The 18,608-nt window shown below is 37.0% G+C and overlaps 2 protein-coding genes across 2 annotated transcripts; one reads left to right on the top strand and one right to left on the bottom strand.

Annotated features, from left to right (window-relative positions):
* Positions 1 to 5,351: 5,351 nt before the first annotated feature.
* On the top strand, positions 5,352 to 14,019 carry LOC110929836 (MLO-like protein 11). The gene is made up of 15 exons (XM_022173025.2): positions 5,352 to 5,483; positions 5,560 to 5,617; positions 5,714 to 5,901; positions 6,086 to 6,202; positions 6,319 to 6,379; positions 6,463 to 6,557; positions 6,664 to 6,738; positions 6,849 to 6,934; positions 7,493 to 7,540; positions 7,649 to 7,691; positions 7,809 to 7,979; positions 8,164 to 8,199; positions 8,288 to 8,355; positions 8,468 to 8,528; positions 13,663 to 14,019. Exons 1-15 carry the CDS (start codon positions 5,352 to 5,354, stop codon positions 14,017 to 14,019), a joined length of 1,596 nt encoding a protein of 531 aa, XP_022028717.1.
* Positions 14,020 to 14,281: 262 nt separating this feature from the next.
* Positions 14,282 to 18,142, bottom strand: LOC110929837 (vicilin-like seed storage protein At2g18540). The gene is made up of 8 exons (XM_022173026.2): positions 17,524 to 18,142; positions 15,529 to 15,574; positions 15,385 to 15,434; positions 15,241 to 15,282; positions 15,023 to 15,136; positions 14,847 to 14,925; positions 14,696 to 14,767; positions 14,282 to 14,625 (listed from the first exon to the last, which is right to left on the bottom strand). Exons 1-8 carry the CDS (start codon positions 18,039 to 18,041, stop codon positions 14,578 to 14,580), a joined length of 969 nt encoding a protein of 322 aa, XP_022028718.1. The 5' UTR covers positions 18,042 to 18,142; the 3' UTR covers positions 14,282 to 14,577.
* Between the last annotated feature and the right edge of the window lie 466 nt (positions 18,143 to 18,608).

Below are 18,608 nucleotides of genomic sequence, written 5' to 3'. Positions count from 1 at the left end.
GGAGCCCCACCCAATAGAAGTATATAACCAGTCCTTGATGTTCTCTTAAATGGGCACCCCAACCAATCGGAATCACTATAAACAGTGAGGTTAGTTCCACCTGCTTTCGGGAGAAGAATACCTTGTCCCGGAGTGGCTTTAAGGTGCCGAAGGACCCGATTAGCGGCTTCCATGTGGCTTTGTCTTGGGTCACTGACAAACTGACTCAAAACATTTACAGCGAAGGTAACGTCGGGTCGTGTGGCCTGCAAGTATAGAAGTCTTCCAACAAGTCTTCGGTATTGTTGGCCATCAAACCGTTGTTCTTCCTCACATTTATCCAACTTTAAGTTTTGTTCCATTAGAAATGGGCTTGGACGGCAACCCGTCATACCTGTGTCTTCTAGAATGTCAAGGATGTATTTACGTTGACTTAGAACCAAGCCTTCGTTTATCCGAGCCACTTCTATGCCAAGAAAAAATTTTAGTGGACCGAGATCTTTGATACTGAATTTGTTGCTAAGGAAAACCTTTGTGTTCTTAATCTTGTTTGAGTCGTTACCCATGATGATAACATCATCAACATAAATAAGCGCAGCAACAAAAATATCATGTTCCTTAAAAATGAACAGAGAAGGGTCGGCTCCGGTTTGTTTAAAACCGAAATCAAGCAAGGAAGTGGTGAATTTTTTATACTAATTCCGTGACGCTTGTTTAAGCCCATATAGCGATTTCTTGAGCTTACAAACTCTATCATCATCCGGTTTTCCAAATCCTTGGGGTATTTTCATGTAGACATCTTCGTGTAGATCTCCGTGTAGAAAGGCGTTGTTGACATCAAGTTGGTTGATGTGCCACCCCTTTTTTACAGCCACGGCTAAAAGCGTTCGAACAGTCACAAGTTTTGCCACTGGCGCAAAGGTTTCATGGAAGTCTATGCCTTCCATTTGGGTGAAACCTTTGGCTACAAGGCATGCCTTGTATCTTTCTACCTCCCCGTTTGGTTTGTATTTGATTTTATATACCCACTTCGAATCTATAGCACGCTTCCTGTTTGGTAATTTTTCAAGAGACCAAGTTTCATTTGCTTGAAGGGCGTTGATTTCATTCTTCATTGCCTCTCTCCATCTTGGATCTTGCACAACCTGCTTATAGTGTTTTGGCTCATTATTTAAGGTAATGGCCGTCAAGAACGCTTTATGAGTGTTAGTAAATTTATCATAGGAAATAAAATGTGCTAAAGGATGTACCGTTGAGAACATTTGATTGGAAGTGGATTGCTCATGGTCTATAGATGGGGGGAGTTGGACTTCATAATCATTGAGATGTTTCGGTCGAGACCTTGTTCGTTTTGATTGTTCAACATTCTCTGATGTGGGCCCAATAATTTCTGAATCAACAAAAATATTTTGACCATCTTCTTGTGGCGTTGGGCCTTCCGTTAACGGCCCAATGTTTTCTGATAAGGGCTCATCTAGCGATTCTGGGCTTTCAGTACTTGAGTGTTCTGTTTGGGCTGGTAGAGTATTTACACTTGGGCTTTCGGTTTCTAGTGGCTCCCCCTCAGGGGCAGATTGGTTTTGCTGGCCCAAGGTTACCTCATTTGGCCTCATCTGCTTATTGATTGGTTGAGGACCAATTTCTTCATCATTTGATTGTTCATCATTCCAATGCTTGGGAAATTCAAATATTTTCTCATTATCTTCCCTTATGTTTACTTTTGCAACGGGAAACACCTTTTCAAAAAATTTCACATCTCGTGATACAACAATTTTATTGTGTTGAGCATCAAATACCTTGTATCCTTTCGTGCCTGGTGGGTAGCCCAAGAACACCCCCACTCTACCTCTTGGTTCGAATTTATCACCATTTGTTTCTGTGTTCCTGTAATATGCAAGGCAACCGAAAACCCTCATGTGTTCGTATTCGGGTTGACGATTGTACAATATTTCATAAGGTGTTTTGTTTTCTATAACATCAGATGGTAACCGATTGATGATGTAGGTAGCCGTTAGGATGCACTCACCCCAAAACTTCATGGGTAAGTTTGCCTCAAACTTTAATGCTCGAGCCGTTTCTAAAAGATGGCGATGCTTTCGTTCCACCACCCCATTTTGTTGTGGTGTGTGTGGGCAAGTTGTCTCAAAAACAATTCCCTCCTTAGTATAAAAATCGAGCATGCGATTCGATGTAAATTCCCCTCCATTATCACATCGAATCCTTTTTATATTTTTCCCAAATTGTATTTGAATCATTTTATGAAAAAATACTAAACAAGTGCTTGCTTCATCCTTCCGTTTAAGGAGAAATACCCACACAGCTCGACTAAAATCATCAACGATTGTTAAAAAATAACTTGCTCGTGTGAAAGAAAGTGTTCGGTATTTGCCCCATACATCACAATGTAATAAATCAAAACACGCATTTGTTTTAGTGGTGCTAATTGGAAAGGGCAATCTTGTAAATTTTGCTTTAATGCATGAATCACAAACATCCTTTGGTCTTAAAGAAACGTTCTTGAGAAAATTAACATAAGAAAGTTTAGAAGTTGATGCATGACCTAATCTATTATGCCATGTATCAATTGTTGCCATCATCACTTGCCTGTTTTTTTCCATCATCCCCACTTCATATAGACCCTTCTTGCAATTACCCACTCCAATCAACGTCCTCGAATTCAAGTCCTGCATGATACAGAAGTCGGGGAAAAACGTTACAGCACAATTTAAATCTTTTGATAATTTACTAACAGATAATAAGTTGCATTTAAACTTGGGAACATGGAGAACCCCCTTTATCTTTATTCCGTTGGGTAAGACGTGGTCTCCACGCCCCTCAACGGCTATCGATGCACCATTCGGTATGGTGACGGGTGGCTCAAATTTCATTTTAACTTTATTTTTAAGTAAAAAATCATTGTGGGTTATGTGCTCGGTAGCACCCGAGTCAATAACCCATTTACCTTCTTGATCACCATTACTTGCCATGTTTGCAGCGGGTGCACTTTCTTGTCTGATTGCACCAAACATTTTCACAAGTTGCTGATACTGCTCAGCCGTCAATTCTGGTATCTCACTCGCCTCTCCTTCCACACAAGCAGCCCTAGGCGTTGTCTTCTCTTGTTTCACTTTACCCGGCCACCACTCCGGGTACCCAATGCGTTTGAAGCATCCATCTTTATTATGACCATCTTTCCCACAAAAATCGCAATGCTCCACCTGTTCTCCAACATTGCGTTTTCCATCTTTCCGAGTGAACTTACTTTGTGGTTGTTTTTTATCTCGGTTCTTGGGTATAAAAGCCTGAAAGGCAGTGGCATCTGTTGTCGGTCTTTTAACACCAGAAACAGCCCTTTGCTGCTCTCGTCGGCTACCAAATGGTAGGCCGTTCCAAGCGAAGGCAACGACTGCATTGCTAGAATTTGTGTTCTTATTGTTCCAAAATCAGAATCTAAACCAAGTAAGAACTCGTACAACCTTTCTTTTTCTTTGAGTTCAGTAAGTTTCTTTCCAATCCCACAAGTGCACCCGTCACAGTTACATCTTGGAATAGGGAGTACAGATTGGATCTCATCCCAGAGAACACGTAATTTTGTGTAATAAGCTTAGACGGACATACCTTCTTGTTTGGTTGTGGTCAGGGACTGTTTTAATTCATACGCCCGAGGCGCGCTATCTTTTCCGAATCGTTCTTTTAGATCTGCCCATATTTCTTGAGCCGTGGTTGCGTACTTCACACTCGTCCTGATTTCTTTCTCCATCGCCGTGTTTAGCCATCCCTTGATCATGGCGTCACACCGCATCCATAACATATAGTTGGTTGAATTCTGTTCTGGTTTCTTAATCGACCCGTCGATGAATCCTACCTTGTTCTTGGCGAACAAGAAGTTTAACATCTCCTGAGACCAGTCGATGTAATTCCCGTCGGTTAACGGGTCGTTGACATGCATCTGCCTCGGATAGTCCGAGGCATGAATGTAATACGGAGAGTTGTGATCGAGAACTCCCGCATCGTTTTTTCTTTTTTCTTCCTTATCGCCAGGCATGGTGATTAGGGTTTTGTGTTTGTAGGATCTTTTCTTATGAGTGCTCTAATACCATAATAATTTTATTATGGTAAGAGAAATCAAAGAAAGATGGGTCTGTGCATTTTGATATTATTGTGAATGTCGAATACACCAGAAGCATCCCTATAAATACAAGGGGACAAATATAGAAGACCTTGAATTAAGGCAACCAATAAGGAGGAGAAAAAGGTAAGAAAATATAGAGATAAGAATAGACGAAAATGATAATCATCTGTTAAAACGAACTAAAAAGTTGGGCCCCGTTTGAAGTTTTTTTTCATATAAACTTTTCTCTTTTACCCAGAAAGCCAAAGCATTATCTTGGGACCGACAACAATAAACTAAGAAGTTTTAATTGATGGATTATTAAAAATAGTATATATGCAAAGCACATAAACACAATTATATTATCTAACTAATCAACTAAATCAAATTCATAAAATCTTGGAAAATCAAACAAAATTCAATGTTTATCTTGATGAAGTCATGATCTAATCAAATGTAAATGAAAATTTTTATAGACAAGTATGAAAAAACTGAAGATTACAGCTACAAACAGAGTACGGCCATCTCTCAAATGATAGATTACTCGTTATTTCTTCAACTGCAACTCATTAAATCTTAAAAGAAACTTGGGGGCTCTTGGAAGTGGAGGCCTAAAGGGCCGCCTTACTTTTATACACTATAGGACCAGCCCTGGCTGGCCACTTTTCACCGTCTTAAAATGTACAACACGAGACCGAAACGTATACTATGACATACCATGTTCTATATGGGCACATACTGTCACATGCATTGCCCTAAACGCCTGTATACTTGGACATCGTAAACCCTAACATCAAATCACATAAGGGATTGGTTAGTATAAAATATTTTTATAAAAAGTTTTACCAAACAAAATTAACAACTTTTATATATAGCATTGTAATTGTAAGTTGTAACGCCATGTGGAATGAGTCCCTTCACCTTATTATATATAACAGAATCAACAACGAGGTACCTCAAGATTCCTTGTGGAGGGACTGCTACTTCTTTCTAGAATTCAAAATATATCACTTGTTTAATCTCTTTTTAATCATAGTTTATTCACAAATTAAGAAATGGGTATCTTGGGTTTATTTTTAAATAACTGATTGTTATGCTGATAGATCAAAGAATATTGTTCTTGAATCTTAAAGTGCACATAACCTTTGTCGAATAAATCTGTGTTAAATTGGAGGCAACTCTAAGCATTGTTTAATTCTTGATCATGGGTTTCAGTTAAATAAAACTTGTGTTCAATAAGGTGTTTTGAAGTGGTATAAAAATGTCTACAAAGGATGCCCATGAAGAATCAAGATCTTTGGCTTTAACTCCAACATGGTCTGTTGCTATAGTTTTGACAGTTTTAGTTGTTGTCTCTTTGCTAGTGGAGCGATCAATTCATCGCTTGGTTAATGTAAGTTCATTCTTCGGTCATCCTGCTTTCTTTTTGCTCAAATGAAGTCACCTTGATGACATAATATGTTCTTCAGCGGTTGAAGAAAGTGAACCGAAAGCCGTTGCTTGCTGCTGTGGAGAAAATGAAAGAAGGTAACTCTTGTACGAAATTCGAAACCTGTTGAAGCTGATTAGAGCGTGCCATTATCGTAATTAGTAGGTTATTGGTTGATCACTTGATTGTTGCAGAGTTGATGCTTCTTGGCTTCATATCACTCCTTCTTGCAGCCACCACTAACGGTATATCCAATATTTGCATCCCTTCAAAGTTCTACAATGGCAGTTTTCATCCATGCAGCAAGCCTGATAACAATCATCAAGTTGAGAATAGTAAACGGAGACTTTTAAATGAATTACATAAAAAAGTCTGTAAAAAGGTGAGCTGATTATTAGAGGGTGTTTGTTTTTCAGAAAAACCTCTTCTGGCCTCTTATGTCTACGCCGCGCAGACGTTTAGCTCTGCAGACCGTTTGTTTTTTAGAAGACATTTCATTAAAATGACCATTATGATTTTTCTAATTTATATCTTGCTAATTTATGTTCTTAACTTTGAAAATGCAGAATTATGAACCGTTTGTATCAGATGAAGGACTCGAGCAACTGCATCGTTTTATTTTTGTCATAGCAATTACACATGTAACTTATAGCTGCTTCACCATGCTTCTGGCAGTAATGAAGGTTTTATGTTTCCCTTTTTTGACGTTTCGGGACTAGTGTTTTTTTTAAATAGTTTGTACAGAATATGAATGTAGACGATCTCGTTAATTTTATTTTTACTATGGTAATTTAACCAGATCCACAGTTGGAGAAAATGGGAGGATGATGCTCAAATGGACCGACATGGTGTCCTAAGTGGTATGAAACGGTCGTATTTAGTAAAGTTAATCGATTATCATTGTTAGGTAATTTGCTTTAATTAATATTATTTGCATATGCAGAAATATCAAGAAATGAGATAATGAGGAGGCAATCAGCCATTTTATACTTCCACACGTCGAGTCCCTTAGTTAGGAATGGCTGCTTCACTTGGATGGTAGGTACATTTTTCCTATTCATATAAATGTAATTTAATAACTTATGGAAAATGTTTAGCGGATAAATCATACGTTAATCTACTTTTCTTCTAAACTGAATTGCAGGTTTGTTTCTTTCGGCAATTTGGGAGTTCAGTCGTTCGTGCTGATTACCTTATGTTACGTGAAGCTTTCATCATGGTATAAACTATGAACTATGAACCCTGAGCTAGGTTAATTACTAATTTTTGTACAGTTTATACCTTTATACTGAAATGTACTTTTCTGTTGTTTTTTTTTAAATTCTGCAGAACCACAACCTTACCTCAAAATATGATTTCCACAGCTATATGATTCGCTCTATGGAAGAAGAATTTCAGAGCATAGTTGGCTTGAGGTAAAAAAAAATTATAATCTCAATTATGGATTTATTGCATTATTTACCCTTTGGCTACTATAAGACCATGTGTAGTGGAACGGGAAGATAATGCCCCCACCCTATGGCATTTTACGCCATGTGGCAGTCCAGTCAGCAAAGGGGCATTATTGAGCGTTTTCTAAAATGGGTGTAGTGGGGATGGGGCATTATTGGGCATTATGTTTTGTAATAAAATAAAATAAAATAAAAGAACTTAAAATTCTTATTGGCCAATTAATGCAAACTGAAATATGATTGGACAAGCATTCCCCCCCCCCCCCCCTCTTCAGCGTTTTTTAAACCACGCCAAGGGGGCTTTTTTTGATTTTTTTTTTTTAAAACGCCCCATGTAATGGTTTGGGGGCGTTTTTAGGCGTTTTTACTTTTTTTTTTTTTTTGAATTTTTTTTTTAAAAAACCGCCCCACTACGGGTGGTCTAAGAATAAAAAAGAAGATAAAAAAGAGGAAAATTCTTTTGTTAGTTTTCTTATCGTTATTACCGTTAAAAAACTGCTGAATTTCTGTTATTTCTTGCAGCGGCCCACTATGGGGATGGGTTGTGGCTTTTATGCTGTTTAATGTGAAAGGGCTTTTTTTTTTTTTTTTTTTTTTTTTTTTTTTTTGAGGAAGCTTAAAGTTTCTTTCCATTGTTAATGTCAGGCTGAAAACAAAATCTTATTTAATGTTTTTTGCAGGATCAAATCTTTATTTCTGGATTGCTTTAGTTCCGGTTGCTGTAAGTACTATCTTATTTACAATATCAGTTTTTGGTTTCCTTTTTATTAAAGTTTGCAAATATTATAATCATATATATTCATATACAAATTTTCTTGGGGTTTGTGTTTATGTTCAGCTTGTTCTACTCTTGGGGGTTAAACTGCAACATGTCATAGCTACTTTGGCACTGGAGAGTGCTGCAATCACCGGGTATTTTACTAAAGCCAGGTTGAAGCCTCGAGACGAGCTTTTTTGGTTTAAAAAGCCAGAACTTTTGTTGTCACTGATTCATTTTATTCTTTTCCAGGTGAGGTGTGTTATATCTCTGTTACAGAAATAAATATGCATTCCTTTTTATTACATATGTTACCAATTTAAACTTTTATAGTCTTGACCGTTATCCAGTTTTAATTGGTTTTGAGTTGGTTATCATTATTGTTATTGAACATTGTTGCCTGATATGTGATTTGACATGTTAATACTTGTTTCAGAATGCGTTCGAGCTGGCTTCGTTCTTTTGGTTGTGGGTAATTTATATTTTTTCTTTATTACACAAATAATTTCTCTTATAAATATAAATGCATTAACTTATTAAGTGTTTTATGTTTGTTGCAGTGGCAATTTGGATATAATTCTTGCTTCCTAAAGCAACACATGATGGTGCATATCAGACTGATTTTGGGGTTGACATAAACTACTGAATATCATGTTTTTCTTAACTAGGATTTGTAGACCTGTTTTACTTAATGATCCATCCGTTGATAAATCCGTGTTTTTTTTTTCTAACAATATTAGGTTTGCTGCTCAGTTCCTCTGCAGCTATAGCACTTTACCACTGTACGCCCTAGCGACTCAGGTATGATTTTTCACAAAATAAATTCTGCATTTACCTTAACTTCAGCAAAAGTTATGGTAAATTGGTTAAGATTTTACAACTACCATTCAAAGTTTATTAAATTAAGTCCTCTAACTAATAATCTTTTAAATGCACTTTTGTCCTTTTTAAGGCGTGCCGAAATGATTTCTGTTGTTATATTTATTAGACGGAAATAAGTATTAAGCTAGATCTTATCATAAGTTTATATAGTTATGTTAGATATAATATAAGTTATATTATGTTTTCTATTATTAATAGTTTTATCCTAAGTTAGGGTAGTTATTCTAGAACCCCTCTGATGTATTTATTAAACCGTGTGTGTATCATTCACATTTACCAATTCAATTCAAGAACAACATATACATTCTGATCCATACCAGCGAATTCATTCCAATATAGTGGTATCAGAGCCACCGATCCGCAATCAAGTTTCAATTTCAAACAATTCATCATATACCCGATTACATCAGATTTCAGATCCGCAAAACTCTATTCCGACGATTTAACAAACATGGCCTCGAATAGTGGATTTCAAACTCAAATCCCAAAATTACTGGGACAAAATTACTATCACTGGCATATACAGATGAAGGTATTACTGGAATCGCAGGATTTGTGGACAATTGTGGAGGAAGGCTATGCAGAAATTGCAACAGGCGCACCGGAGAATGAACAGAATGTTTACAAAGAAAAAGTAAAGAAGGACAAGAAGGCACTGCATATTATGTTTCAGGCAGTGAATGAAATGGTGTTTGAACGCATTGCAACATGCAAAACATCCAAGGATGCGTGGGGAGTTCTTCATAAAGCCTACAGGGGCGAAAATAGGGTTAAAACGGTAAGGCTTCAAACCCTAAGATGTGAATTCGATAGTTTAAGAATGAAAGAAACAGAAACTATAGAAGATTATGTTAACCGAATTACCATAGTAGTCAACCAATTACGCATGAATGAAGAACGAATAGAAGAACAACGCGTAATTGAAAAAATACTCAGAAGTCTGACTAGGAAATATGAATCGGTTGTAGTAGCGATTGAGGAGTCAAAAGATTTAAACGCAATTTCCACGGAGGAATTGCTAGGAATTCTGCAATCGCATGAATTAAGAATTAAGCAATATGATGATGATACATCAATAGAACAGGCTTTCCAAGTTCAGGGAAATAGCTATGATAAGTCTAGACCATCTAGATTTGATTACACCGAAAAGGGACGAGGGAAAGGAAAGGGCAAATTTAATAGAACGATCCGATGTTATAATTGCCAAAAATTAGGGCATACGGCAAGGTTTTGCAGTAAACGGGAAGAAGGTGATCGGTCAAATAATGTACTGTTGCATAAAGAAGATGCAGAAGAAGAAATCGAGGATACAATGTTTATGATTTTTAACATGGAAGAAATAGTCAAGAATGATTGCTGGTATCTCGATAGTGGTTGTAGTAATCACATGACAGGTGACAAAAATTTATTTATAAACCTGGATGAATCAGAGAGACGAGAAGTTCGAACCGGTGACGACAAAAGACTAGAAGTTCTCGGATGTGGTGATGTCAATGTTAGAATTAAAGGCCACGAGAAGCGAATACCAAATGTATTTTATGTGGCTGGATTGAAACACAATCTCTTAAGTGTTGGACAATTAGTGCAAAAGGGCTATGATGTGAGGTTTAATGACAAAGGATGTTTTATCACCGACTCGTCTGGATGTTGTATAGGAACCGTAAAGATGACAGGGAACAAAATGTTCCCATTGAATCTAAAGCATGACATAATTCCGCGAGTATGTAATATGACCACACAAGACAATTCGACCTTGTGGCATCGGAGATATGGGCATTTAAATTTTGAAACCTTGCAAGATATGGGGGTGAATAAGATAGTGAAAGGACTACCTAAAATTGCCAAATTGCAACATATATGTGAGGGATGTATTTTCGGAAAGCATGCCAGAAAACCATTTTCAAAGAAGGCTACATGGCGAGCAAGCAAACCATTACAACTTGTTCACTCTGATATATGTGGACCCATGAGAACACCGTCTATTGGAGGCTGCAAATATTTCATTACGTTTATAGATGATTTCTCAAGAAAGACATGGGTATATTTCTTGAAGTTCAAATCTGAAGCACTTTGTTATTTTAAGAACTTCAAACAACTAGTTGAAAATCAGGCGGAACACAAAATAAAGAGCATAAGAACAGATAGGGGAGGTGAGTACTGTGGACACGAATTTCAGAAATTTCTCAAGGATAATGGAATACACCATCAACTTACGACAAGCTATACCCCTCAGCAAAACGGAGTAGCCGAAAGGAAAAATAGAACTCTAATGGAGTTAAGTAGAAGTATGTTAAAGATGAAAGAATTACCAAATGCTTATTGGGCCGAAGCAGTGGCCTGTGCTACCTACCTGTTAAACCGTGCAACTACTAAAAGCGTACCAAAGGTAACTCCACAAGAAGTATGGAGTGGAAGGAAACCAAATATAGAACATCTCCGCGTGTTTGGCTGTATTGCCTACGTGCATGTTCCCAAGCAGAATCGGTATAAGCTAGATGATAAAACTGAACGGGTTATCTTTGTTGGTTATAGCAAAAATAGCAAAGCGTACAAATTATTCAACCCAATAACAAACAAAATGATCATTAGTAGAGATGTGATTTTCAGTGAAAATCAACACTGGGCAACTAGTAAAGAAAATAATGGTGAATTTTGCATAGAGATCAGTAACACAAGTGAAGATGACAAAAATGTTGCAGTGGAAGATCAGATCAATGAATCAGTGATAAATGAAGAAAGCAATGTACAGTCTGGTAACATAGACGACGAAATCGTTGAAAACCATAATGAGAGTTCAGGAAACATTGAAGAAACAATAAATAATGAAGATGCTGGCTCCTCATCAGACTCGGAAAACGAAGTCATTAGAACTAAGGCGATAACTCAAGTGTATCAAGACTCAACAAAGTTAACCGATGCACAAGTAAAGGAACTCTATGAGAAGGATCAAAGACGTTCCAGTGGAGTGGTAAATTTTGTTTTGTACGCGGATACGGATCCAACGACCTATGTTGAAGCGAGCAAAGAGGCAATATGGCAAGAAGCCATGGATAAAGAAATGGAATCAATCATCAAGAATGATACATGGGAACTAGTGGATCCACCTCCGAATCAAACACCAATAGGTGTTAAATGGATATATAAGACCAAGTATGATGAACATGGGGAAATAAGCAAGCACAAAGCAAGGTTGGTTGTGAAAGGTTATAATCAGAAGTATGGAATAGATTATCAAGATGTCTTTGCACCCGTTATCAGGTTTGATACAGTTCGACTTGTACTTGCACTAGCAGCACAACATGGATGGCACTTACATCAAATGGATGTAAAAACTGCTTTCTTAAATGGATACCTAAAAGAACATGTTTTTATCGAACAACCGGAAGGATATGTTGTAAAGGGAAAAGAAAGAAAGGTGTGCAAGTTAAAAAAGGCGTTGTATGGTTTAAAACAGGCTCCGAGGGCATGGTATAGTAGAATAGAAGGATATTTTACCAAGAATGGTTTCAAGAAGTGTGTTTATGAACACACCTTATTCACCAAAATATCCAAGGAAGAAAAATTAATCATTTGCTTGTACGTAGATGACCTCATTATTGCAAGTGATTCATTATCAAGTCTTGAATCTTTCAAAGATTTAATGAAAACTGAATTTGAAATGACTGATATGGGGATTCTACATTACTTTCTGGGAATGGAAGTTTTATTCGACAACGGGAATATCATCCTATCTCAACAACAATATGCAAAGGGTTTATTGGACAAGTTCAATATGTTGAACTGCTCTGGTATTTCAACTCCAATGGAGTATGGGTTACGGCTGTCCAAAAATGATCCGGATGATGAAGTAGATCCCAATCTATATCGGAGATTGGTTGGAAGTCTTATGTACTTAACCAATACAAGGCCGGACATAATGTTTGCAGTGAACAAAATAAGTCAGTTCATGGAACAACCCAAACGAAGTCACTGGGAAGCCGGGAAGAGAATACTTAGATATGTAAAAGGAACTTTAAATCAAGGACTTGTATATTCAAAAGGAGGCAAAGGAACACTAATCGGATATAGCGATAGCGATTATGCAGGGAATATTGATGATAGCAAGAGCACATCAGGGTATGTTTTTCAATTGGGAAAAGGAACGATAGCATGGCAATCGAAGAAACAAAAGGTAGTGGCGTTATCATCGACGGAAGCCGAGTACATTGCTCTATCCATGGCTGGTTGCCAAGCACTTTGGCTCAAAGGAATCCTAGATGAACTTCAAGAAGGGATCAAGGATCCAGTAACTATTTATTGTGATAACAAATCTACAATTTGTCTTGCTAAGGATCCTGTGTTTCATGGCAAGAGCAAACATATAAGGATCAAATATCATTTTATTCGAGATCTGATCAAGAATAACAATGTTGATGTCTGCTTCTGCTCCACAGGAAGTCAAATTGCAGATGTTCTTACTAAAGCTCTGTAATACAAAAATTTTTCGCGACTAAAGAATCAACTGCAGATAGGTGATGGATATCCTGAAGAATCACCAACAAGTTGATCTAGCTTACGGGAGGGTATTAGACGGAAATAAGTATTAAGCTAGATCTTATCATAAGTTTATATAGTTATGTTAGATATAATATAAGTTATATTATGTTTTCTATTATTAATAGTTTTATCCTAAGTTAGGGTAGTTATTCTAGAACCCCTCTGATGTATTTATTAAGCCGTGTGTGTATCATTCACATTTACCAATTCAATTCAAGAACAACATATACATTCTGATCCATACCAGCGAATTCATTCCAATAATATTTTATTTCAAGTGTTACACAAGTGAAATCCTTCTAAACTAAAGGTAGCAAAAGGAGCAGATTGGGTAATAAAATGATTAAGGAGATCATATGCACTGAGCGTAGACATTGCACTACTTATAACCGTTTGAGCTGTCCCCGTTTATCTATTTTGTTACCTGACCCGTTTAGCTAATTAGTTAAAATGCAAGCTCCAATCTACACTATGGTTATTAGTTAGTAAAACTCATTGACTTTATATTGTTTTGCAGATGGGTACAAATTACAAGGCGGCATTGATTCCACGAAGAATACGAGAAACAATCCAAGAATGGAGACAGGAAGCTAAGAAGAGGAGGAGAAAGTTGGGAATATACAGCGATTATTCAACCGCTCACACAGAAACCAGCACTGTGATATCTTTAGAAGATTTTGACCATCAAGAGCTCGTTAGTCCTCCAACCGAGACAACACCTAGTGATGATTTGGCTGTTGAATTACAACCACCTACAGTCATGACATCTGGCGCCCTTCTTAGACCATCTGGTTCTGTATGTTCATCAGTTTCACCAAGCTTTCTCCTAGAAGCTGTTACTAGATCATTCTCATTGCCCGCCCGAAAACAGTAAAGATAAAGGATTCTTGAATTTAGTTCTTCTGTTCATACAATGTAGAATTCCCAGCAGAATCTGTATAGCATGTTAAGGAACTATATAACGCGTGATTATGCCAAAACATTAAAAACATGTAGTTCATTCACTATACATACATACATATATATATGTGTGTGTGTGTGCGTGAAATCAGTGTTTTAAGTATATATTGCAGTTAAGCAAGACCCTATATCTCGAATTCTACAATGTTGTTAACAAAGCGAGTGGTTCTTAGAGCTACAAGCAAAGTTTCGAATCACCGTATATCTAGAACTCATCCATATTGCACCATAACGCTTGAATCACAGACAGGATATCAAATCAATAATAACAACAAAACTTGTGATCGTTAGGTTTCGAGTGTTAAAAGATACTCGTAAACAACCAGCCAACCGTAAAAACTAGAAGCTATTCTCATTTGCTAATGGTCGTCCACAGGTTGGATCAAGCACATGTAACTGATTTATGTTAAACCTAAAAACCATTAATGCTTCGAGTACAAAGCTTCAAGGTAACAGCTTCAGATACACCCGTTCACATAGGAAGATCAGGATCCAAGCGTCTTTGAATTGCAGTAGCCGCCTGTAATTCAACAATAAGATGAACCAACCAAAAATTCAAGGTTTTAAATTGGGATTGTTTTAATACACACCTCAACATTGCCAATTTTGAATAAATAATTCATCTCTTCTCTCAGTATAGCTTGTTCTTTCATTGCTTGTGCCTAAAAAAATCAAAACGATACATAAGTTCCAATTTTACAAATTTTCACAAGTCAAATCATATAAAAGTGTATTATTTACCATTCCACTTTGCATGGAGCATTTCAACGCTTCTACCTCTGCTTCCTTCTGTTTCTCGCGTTCCCTCTGCAACTCTAGTCTGAAAACAGAACATAACCGATATTTTTCAAATGACAACAGATTCTAAGCCACAAATTTGCAATCAAATGATTCAAATCCTATCTTTTGAAACGTACCTGCGTTGCTCTTCATCATTAAACACAACACGTTCTGATTTCGTGGCTTTCGTGGACCCCTTTTTCATGGCCTTCTCTATTTGCCTTTGGTGATAAGCATCAAGATTATAATATCTGCAGCCGTAAGATGTAAACTTTACAACCGCCCAACACAACTTTGACTTATGATGACAAAAAGGATTGAAAGATGGGTTTTTTTTTGTGATTTTTTTACTTACTTTTTAGAAGGAAACGTAGCTGTGTTATGGTCCTCCATAAACCTGTAGAGATACTGAGGTTAGAGAATAAAGTGTTTGCTGCATTTACTAGTCTCAAATTAAATAAGAAAATATAAAAAGGTTACTAATAAGTGTAAAACGTACTGTTTGAACATCTGCTTCTCTTCCCAGTTTGGCAAACTTTCAAGGTTCACCTGGAAAATGAAAATGGAAACATATTTTTAGATTAGTGTGTGCTGATATGTAAAGACTTCAAACTCTTATTAAGAAAATTTGCAAAGTGAATACCTGTTTCACTTCTAGTAGCCACGCAGTAAACTCTGGCCGTTTGTTCCTGCAAACGGACATAAAACCAAACCAAACCAAAAGTGTTATATATATGGCTATTTATACCGATATGTATTGTTTTTATGCTATATAATAATCCGAAACAAACACTGCAGAACATAAGTGAAATACCAAGATCAAATTGTTTATTTTCTTTTACTTATTGTTAGGACTGATAATTCTTCTACCACCTCTTTCAATTTATCTAAAAGGTTGTTGCCTAATTTGTCCTTGCTTTTAAAAAAGCTAGAAGCAAAAGCGCATGCGTCACGTGTTCTAAAACAGCAGTTAAAATTCAAGCATTGGGCAAAACTAAAAGTCAGATGAGAGAGGCAGCATAAGGTTGAGAGGATAAAACTAGAAAAAAACTGACATGACAAATAAAATTAATCAGATAAAAACTGGCATCCATATAAGCAGAGTGAAAGTGGTCAACTGAAGGAGAAAACTAGAAGAAAATTGCATGCCGTCCACACATTAGACCCATAAAATATAAAGAAAACTGCCATTCACATAGAAGCGATGGAAGCCCAAAATCCAGCCTCAAATAGATACGATTAGCGTAATACGTTTATCTGTGGTTATGTTCAGTTAGAGATGGTGTTTATAAATGATTATATCCATTTGTATTTAAGTGTGATTATGTAAGTTTGTATGTTTGGGATTTTATGTGTTTTATTTTGCGATTATGCCTATGTGTTTGATTGTGTATGTTTTCTATGTGGGTTCAAGATGGTGCTAATATGTCATTTATGTCTATCATTTAACAGAGTTCTCATAGATTTAAGTTGAAGACATTGTGTTTTTACGATAGATGGGAATGACTTTTTTAAGGAAGCAGTGGTGATGCCTGTATTCCTAGTAGTTTGGCGTTGCCAGAAGTTAAAAGGTGATGATTGCGGGATTGAGTAGTAGCGATAGGAGGCCACAATGTTCTTAAACAAACACAAAAATAATAATACTAAAAATAATGAATTACAAAAACAAATTTTAAAAGGTCACCCCTTTCTCTTGTTTGAAAAATGTGACATGGCGAAGAGGAAAAGAAATCATAAAACCAACAGTGAAATATTATAACCTCAACCAAAATTTTGTCAAATGGTTTCATGCTAGAGAAGTGGTAGTAGTACTTAACTGTTGCTTTATGTGATACATAAGACATTTTCTGATTTAAAAGGATTGTGTTTCATAATTCATACTTCATGTATATAGAAAAATCATTTCTATAAAAATTAGACATTATCAACTATCTTATGGCTAAGGCTAACAACATATTCACACAAATAGTAAAGAAAAACAATATAAACTGGTGTCAATCACAACTGTAAGAGCTATGTCAAGCATTTTCCTTTAAAAGAAAACAAAAGCATGAGTTTTGACAGTTTAACAAGAAAAGAAGCTTGCAAAAAAACTAAAACCAGTAGTAACCATCTACAAGCAAAGGGCTTAACCATAGTTATTATAGCAGAGCCTAGGCGCAAATAAAGCCCCGGGCCCAACAAATCGCCCTGAGTGCACCTCGCGCCTTTAATAACTATGGCTCATGTCATAGTTATTAAAGCGGGCGCCTAGGCGCAAATAAAGCCCCGGGCCCAACAAATCGCCCTGAGTGCGCCTCGCGCCTTTAATAACTATGGGCTTAACTAACAACCTACCTTCGTTTTTCTACGGCGTACACCTAAAACTGAAACCATATCAAATTTCCATGACATTACTTTTTATCCCACAAGTAGCATAGCCAGTCGCACACTAAATTTCAGATAGACACAATTTGTTGTGTTGTATCCTAAACAACTAAGAAACTGGTTGACTGAAAGCATAAGATTATTATTGTTCATCAATTAAGACACAACAAACTGAGATTCGCTGATTCACATGTTAACAATTCAATAAATCCTAATTTAAACTAACAAACCATATACATTAATTAAAGAGGATTAAATGAAAAAAACTTACCACATATCAGTCTCTCTAATAATCCCATACTTGCCCCAAGTATCAGTAACAGCACCTTTTTTCCCCTTATCCTTCTTCTCCTTCTTATCCTTTTTCTTCTTCTTCTTCTTCAACTTATCTTCATCCTTCTCTCTCCTCCTTCTCCTCTTCTCCTTCTCTCTCCTCCTTTTCCTTTCTCTCTCTTTCTCCTCCCTCCTCTTCCTCTCCTTCCGCTTCCTCCGCCGCCTCTCCTCCTCGGTCTCGCTCTCATCCTCCGATGAATACTCCGAGCTTCCGGTATCCGACTCTGATTCTGATTCAGATTCGGAATCGGAATCTGATCGTGATTTTGACCTGGAGTGACGGTGTCGCTTTCTTTTAGTGGTCCGGCTACCGCTGCCTCTGCTTCCGTGATCGGATTCAGAAGAGATATTGGATTCGGGTAGGTCTTCGGATTTCCTCTTGGATTTGTGGTGGTGATCGCGTTTGGATGAAGCGAGTCTGTCGTCGTCTGGAGAATCGTCTCGGTCTTTCGCCATTGCTAAATTGATGAGGGTTTTGATGAATTTGTGAGTGACAAAGAAGGGGGAAACCTAGCACGCAAATGACAATCGTTTATATGTATTTGTTATTACACACCTAGTAAATACTATAGATACTAGAAATAACAATTAGGGAGTTCGGGGCACCACACGGGTAGGCTCTCACGGGTTACTATTCGGCCCAGCACACCACCACCACCTGCATTTGGTTTGACGGGTTGGTTGGGCCGGCTTTCGTACCCGCTAAGTCGCTAACCATCGCATATATTGAAAAAAAAAATTGACTGTTTGAATTATTTTTTGACCGTTTGGTCAAAATTTAAAAAAAAAAAAAAATTATTTCATTTCAAATAATTTATTCACCTCTCTATATAAAACAATCCATACCACACAATCAAACCACAAAATGCTTTACGTTTTATATTCATATTCACCAACCATTTTCAATCTTTCACAATCCAATGGCAAATCCATGGATGGAAGAAGAAGACATTGCGTTCAATCATCACCCATCAAACACTTTATGGGTATTGATCTCATACTACTTCTAATAAGGCTATTAAA

This window comes from Helianthus annuus, chromosome 3 (assembly GCF_002127325.2).
Source record: "Helianthus annuus cultivar XRQ/B chromosome 3, HanXRQr2.0-SUNRISE, whole genome shotgun sequence".
NCBI classification, from domain to species: domain Eukaryota; kingdom Viridiplantae; phylum Streptophyta; class Magnoliopsida; order Asterales; family Asteraceae; genus Helianthus; species Helianthus annuus.
The sequence above is the reverse complement of the archived record's forward strand: the minus strand, read 5'-3'. Positions and strand labels throughout refer to the sequence as shown.

Bases quoted from the DNA above. Each gene is read 5' to 3' on its own strand.
- LOC110929836 (XM_022173025.2), top strand. From the start codon at position 5,352: ATGTCTACAAAGGATGCCCATGAAGAATCAAGATCTTTGGCTTTAACT. The intron at 6,558-6,663 runs GTAGGTACATTT...ACTGAATTGCAG, and splicing joins ATGGCTGCTTCACTTGGATG to GTTTGTTTCTTTCGGCAATT. The intron at 7,541-7,648 runs AGGGCTTTTTTT...AATGTTTTTTGC, and splicing joins TTTATGCTGTTTAATGTGAA to AGGATCAAATCTTTATTTCT.
- LOC110929837 (XM_022173026.2), bottom strand. From the start codon at position 18,041: ATGGCGAAAGACCGAGACGATTCTCCAGACGACGACAGACTCGCTTCA. The intron at 15,575-17,523 runs GTAAGTTTTTTT...GTCCGTTTGCAG, and splicing joins ATTAGAGAGACTGATATGTG to GAACAAACGGCCAGAGTTTA. The intron at 14,926-15,022 runs GTACGTTTCAAA...TTCTGTTTTCAG, and splicing joins AATGATGAAGAGCAACGCAG to ACTAGAGTTGCAGAGGGAAC.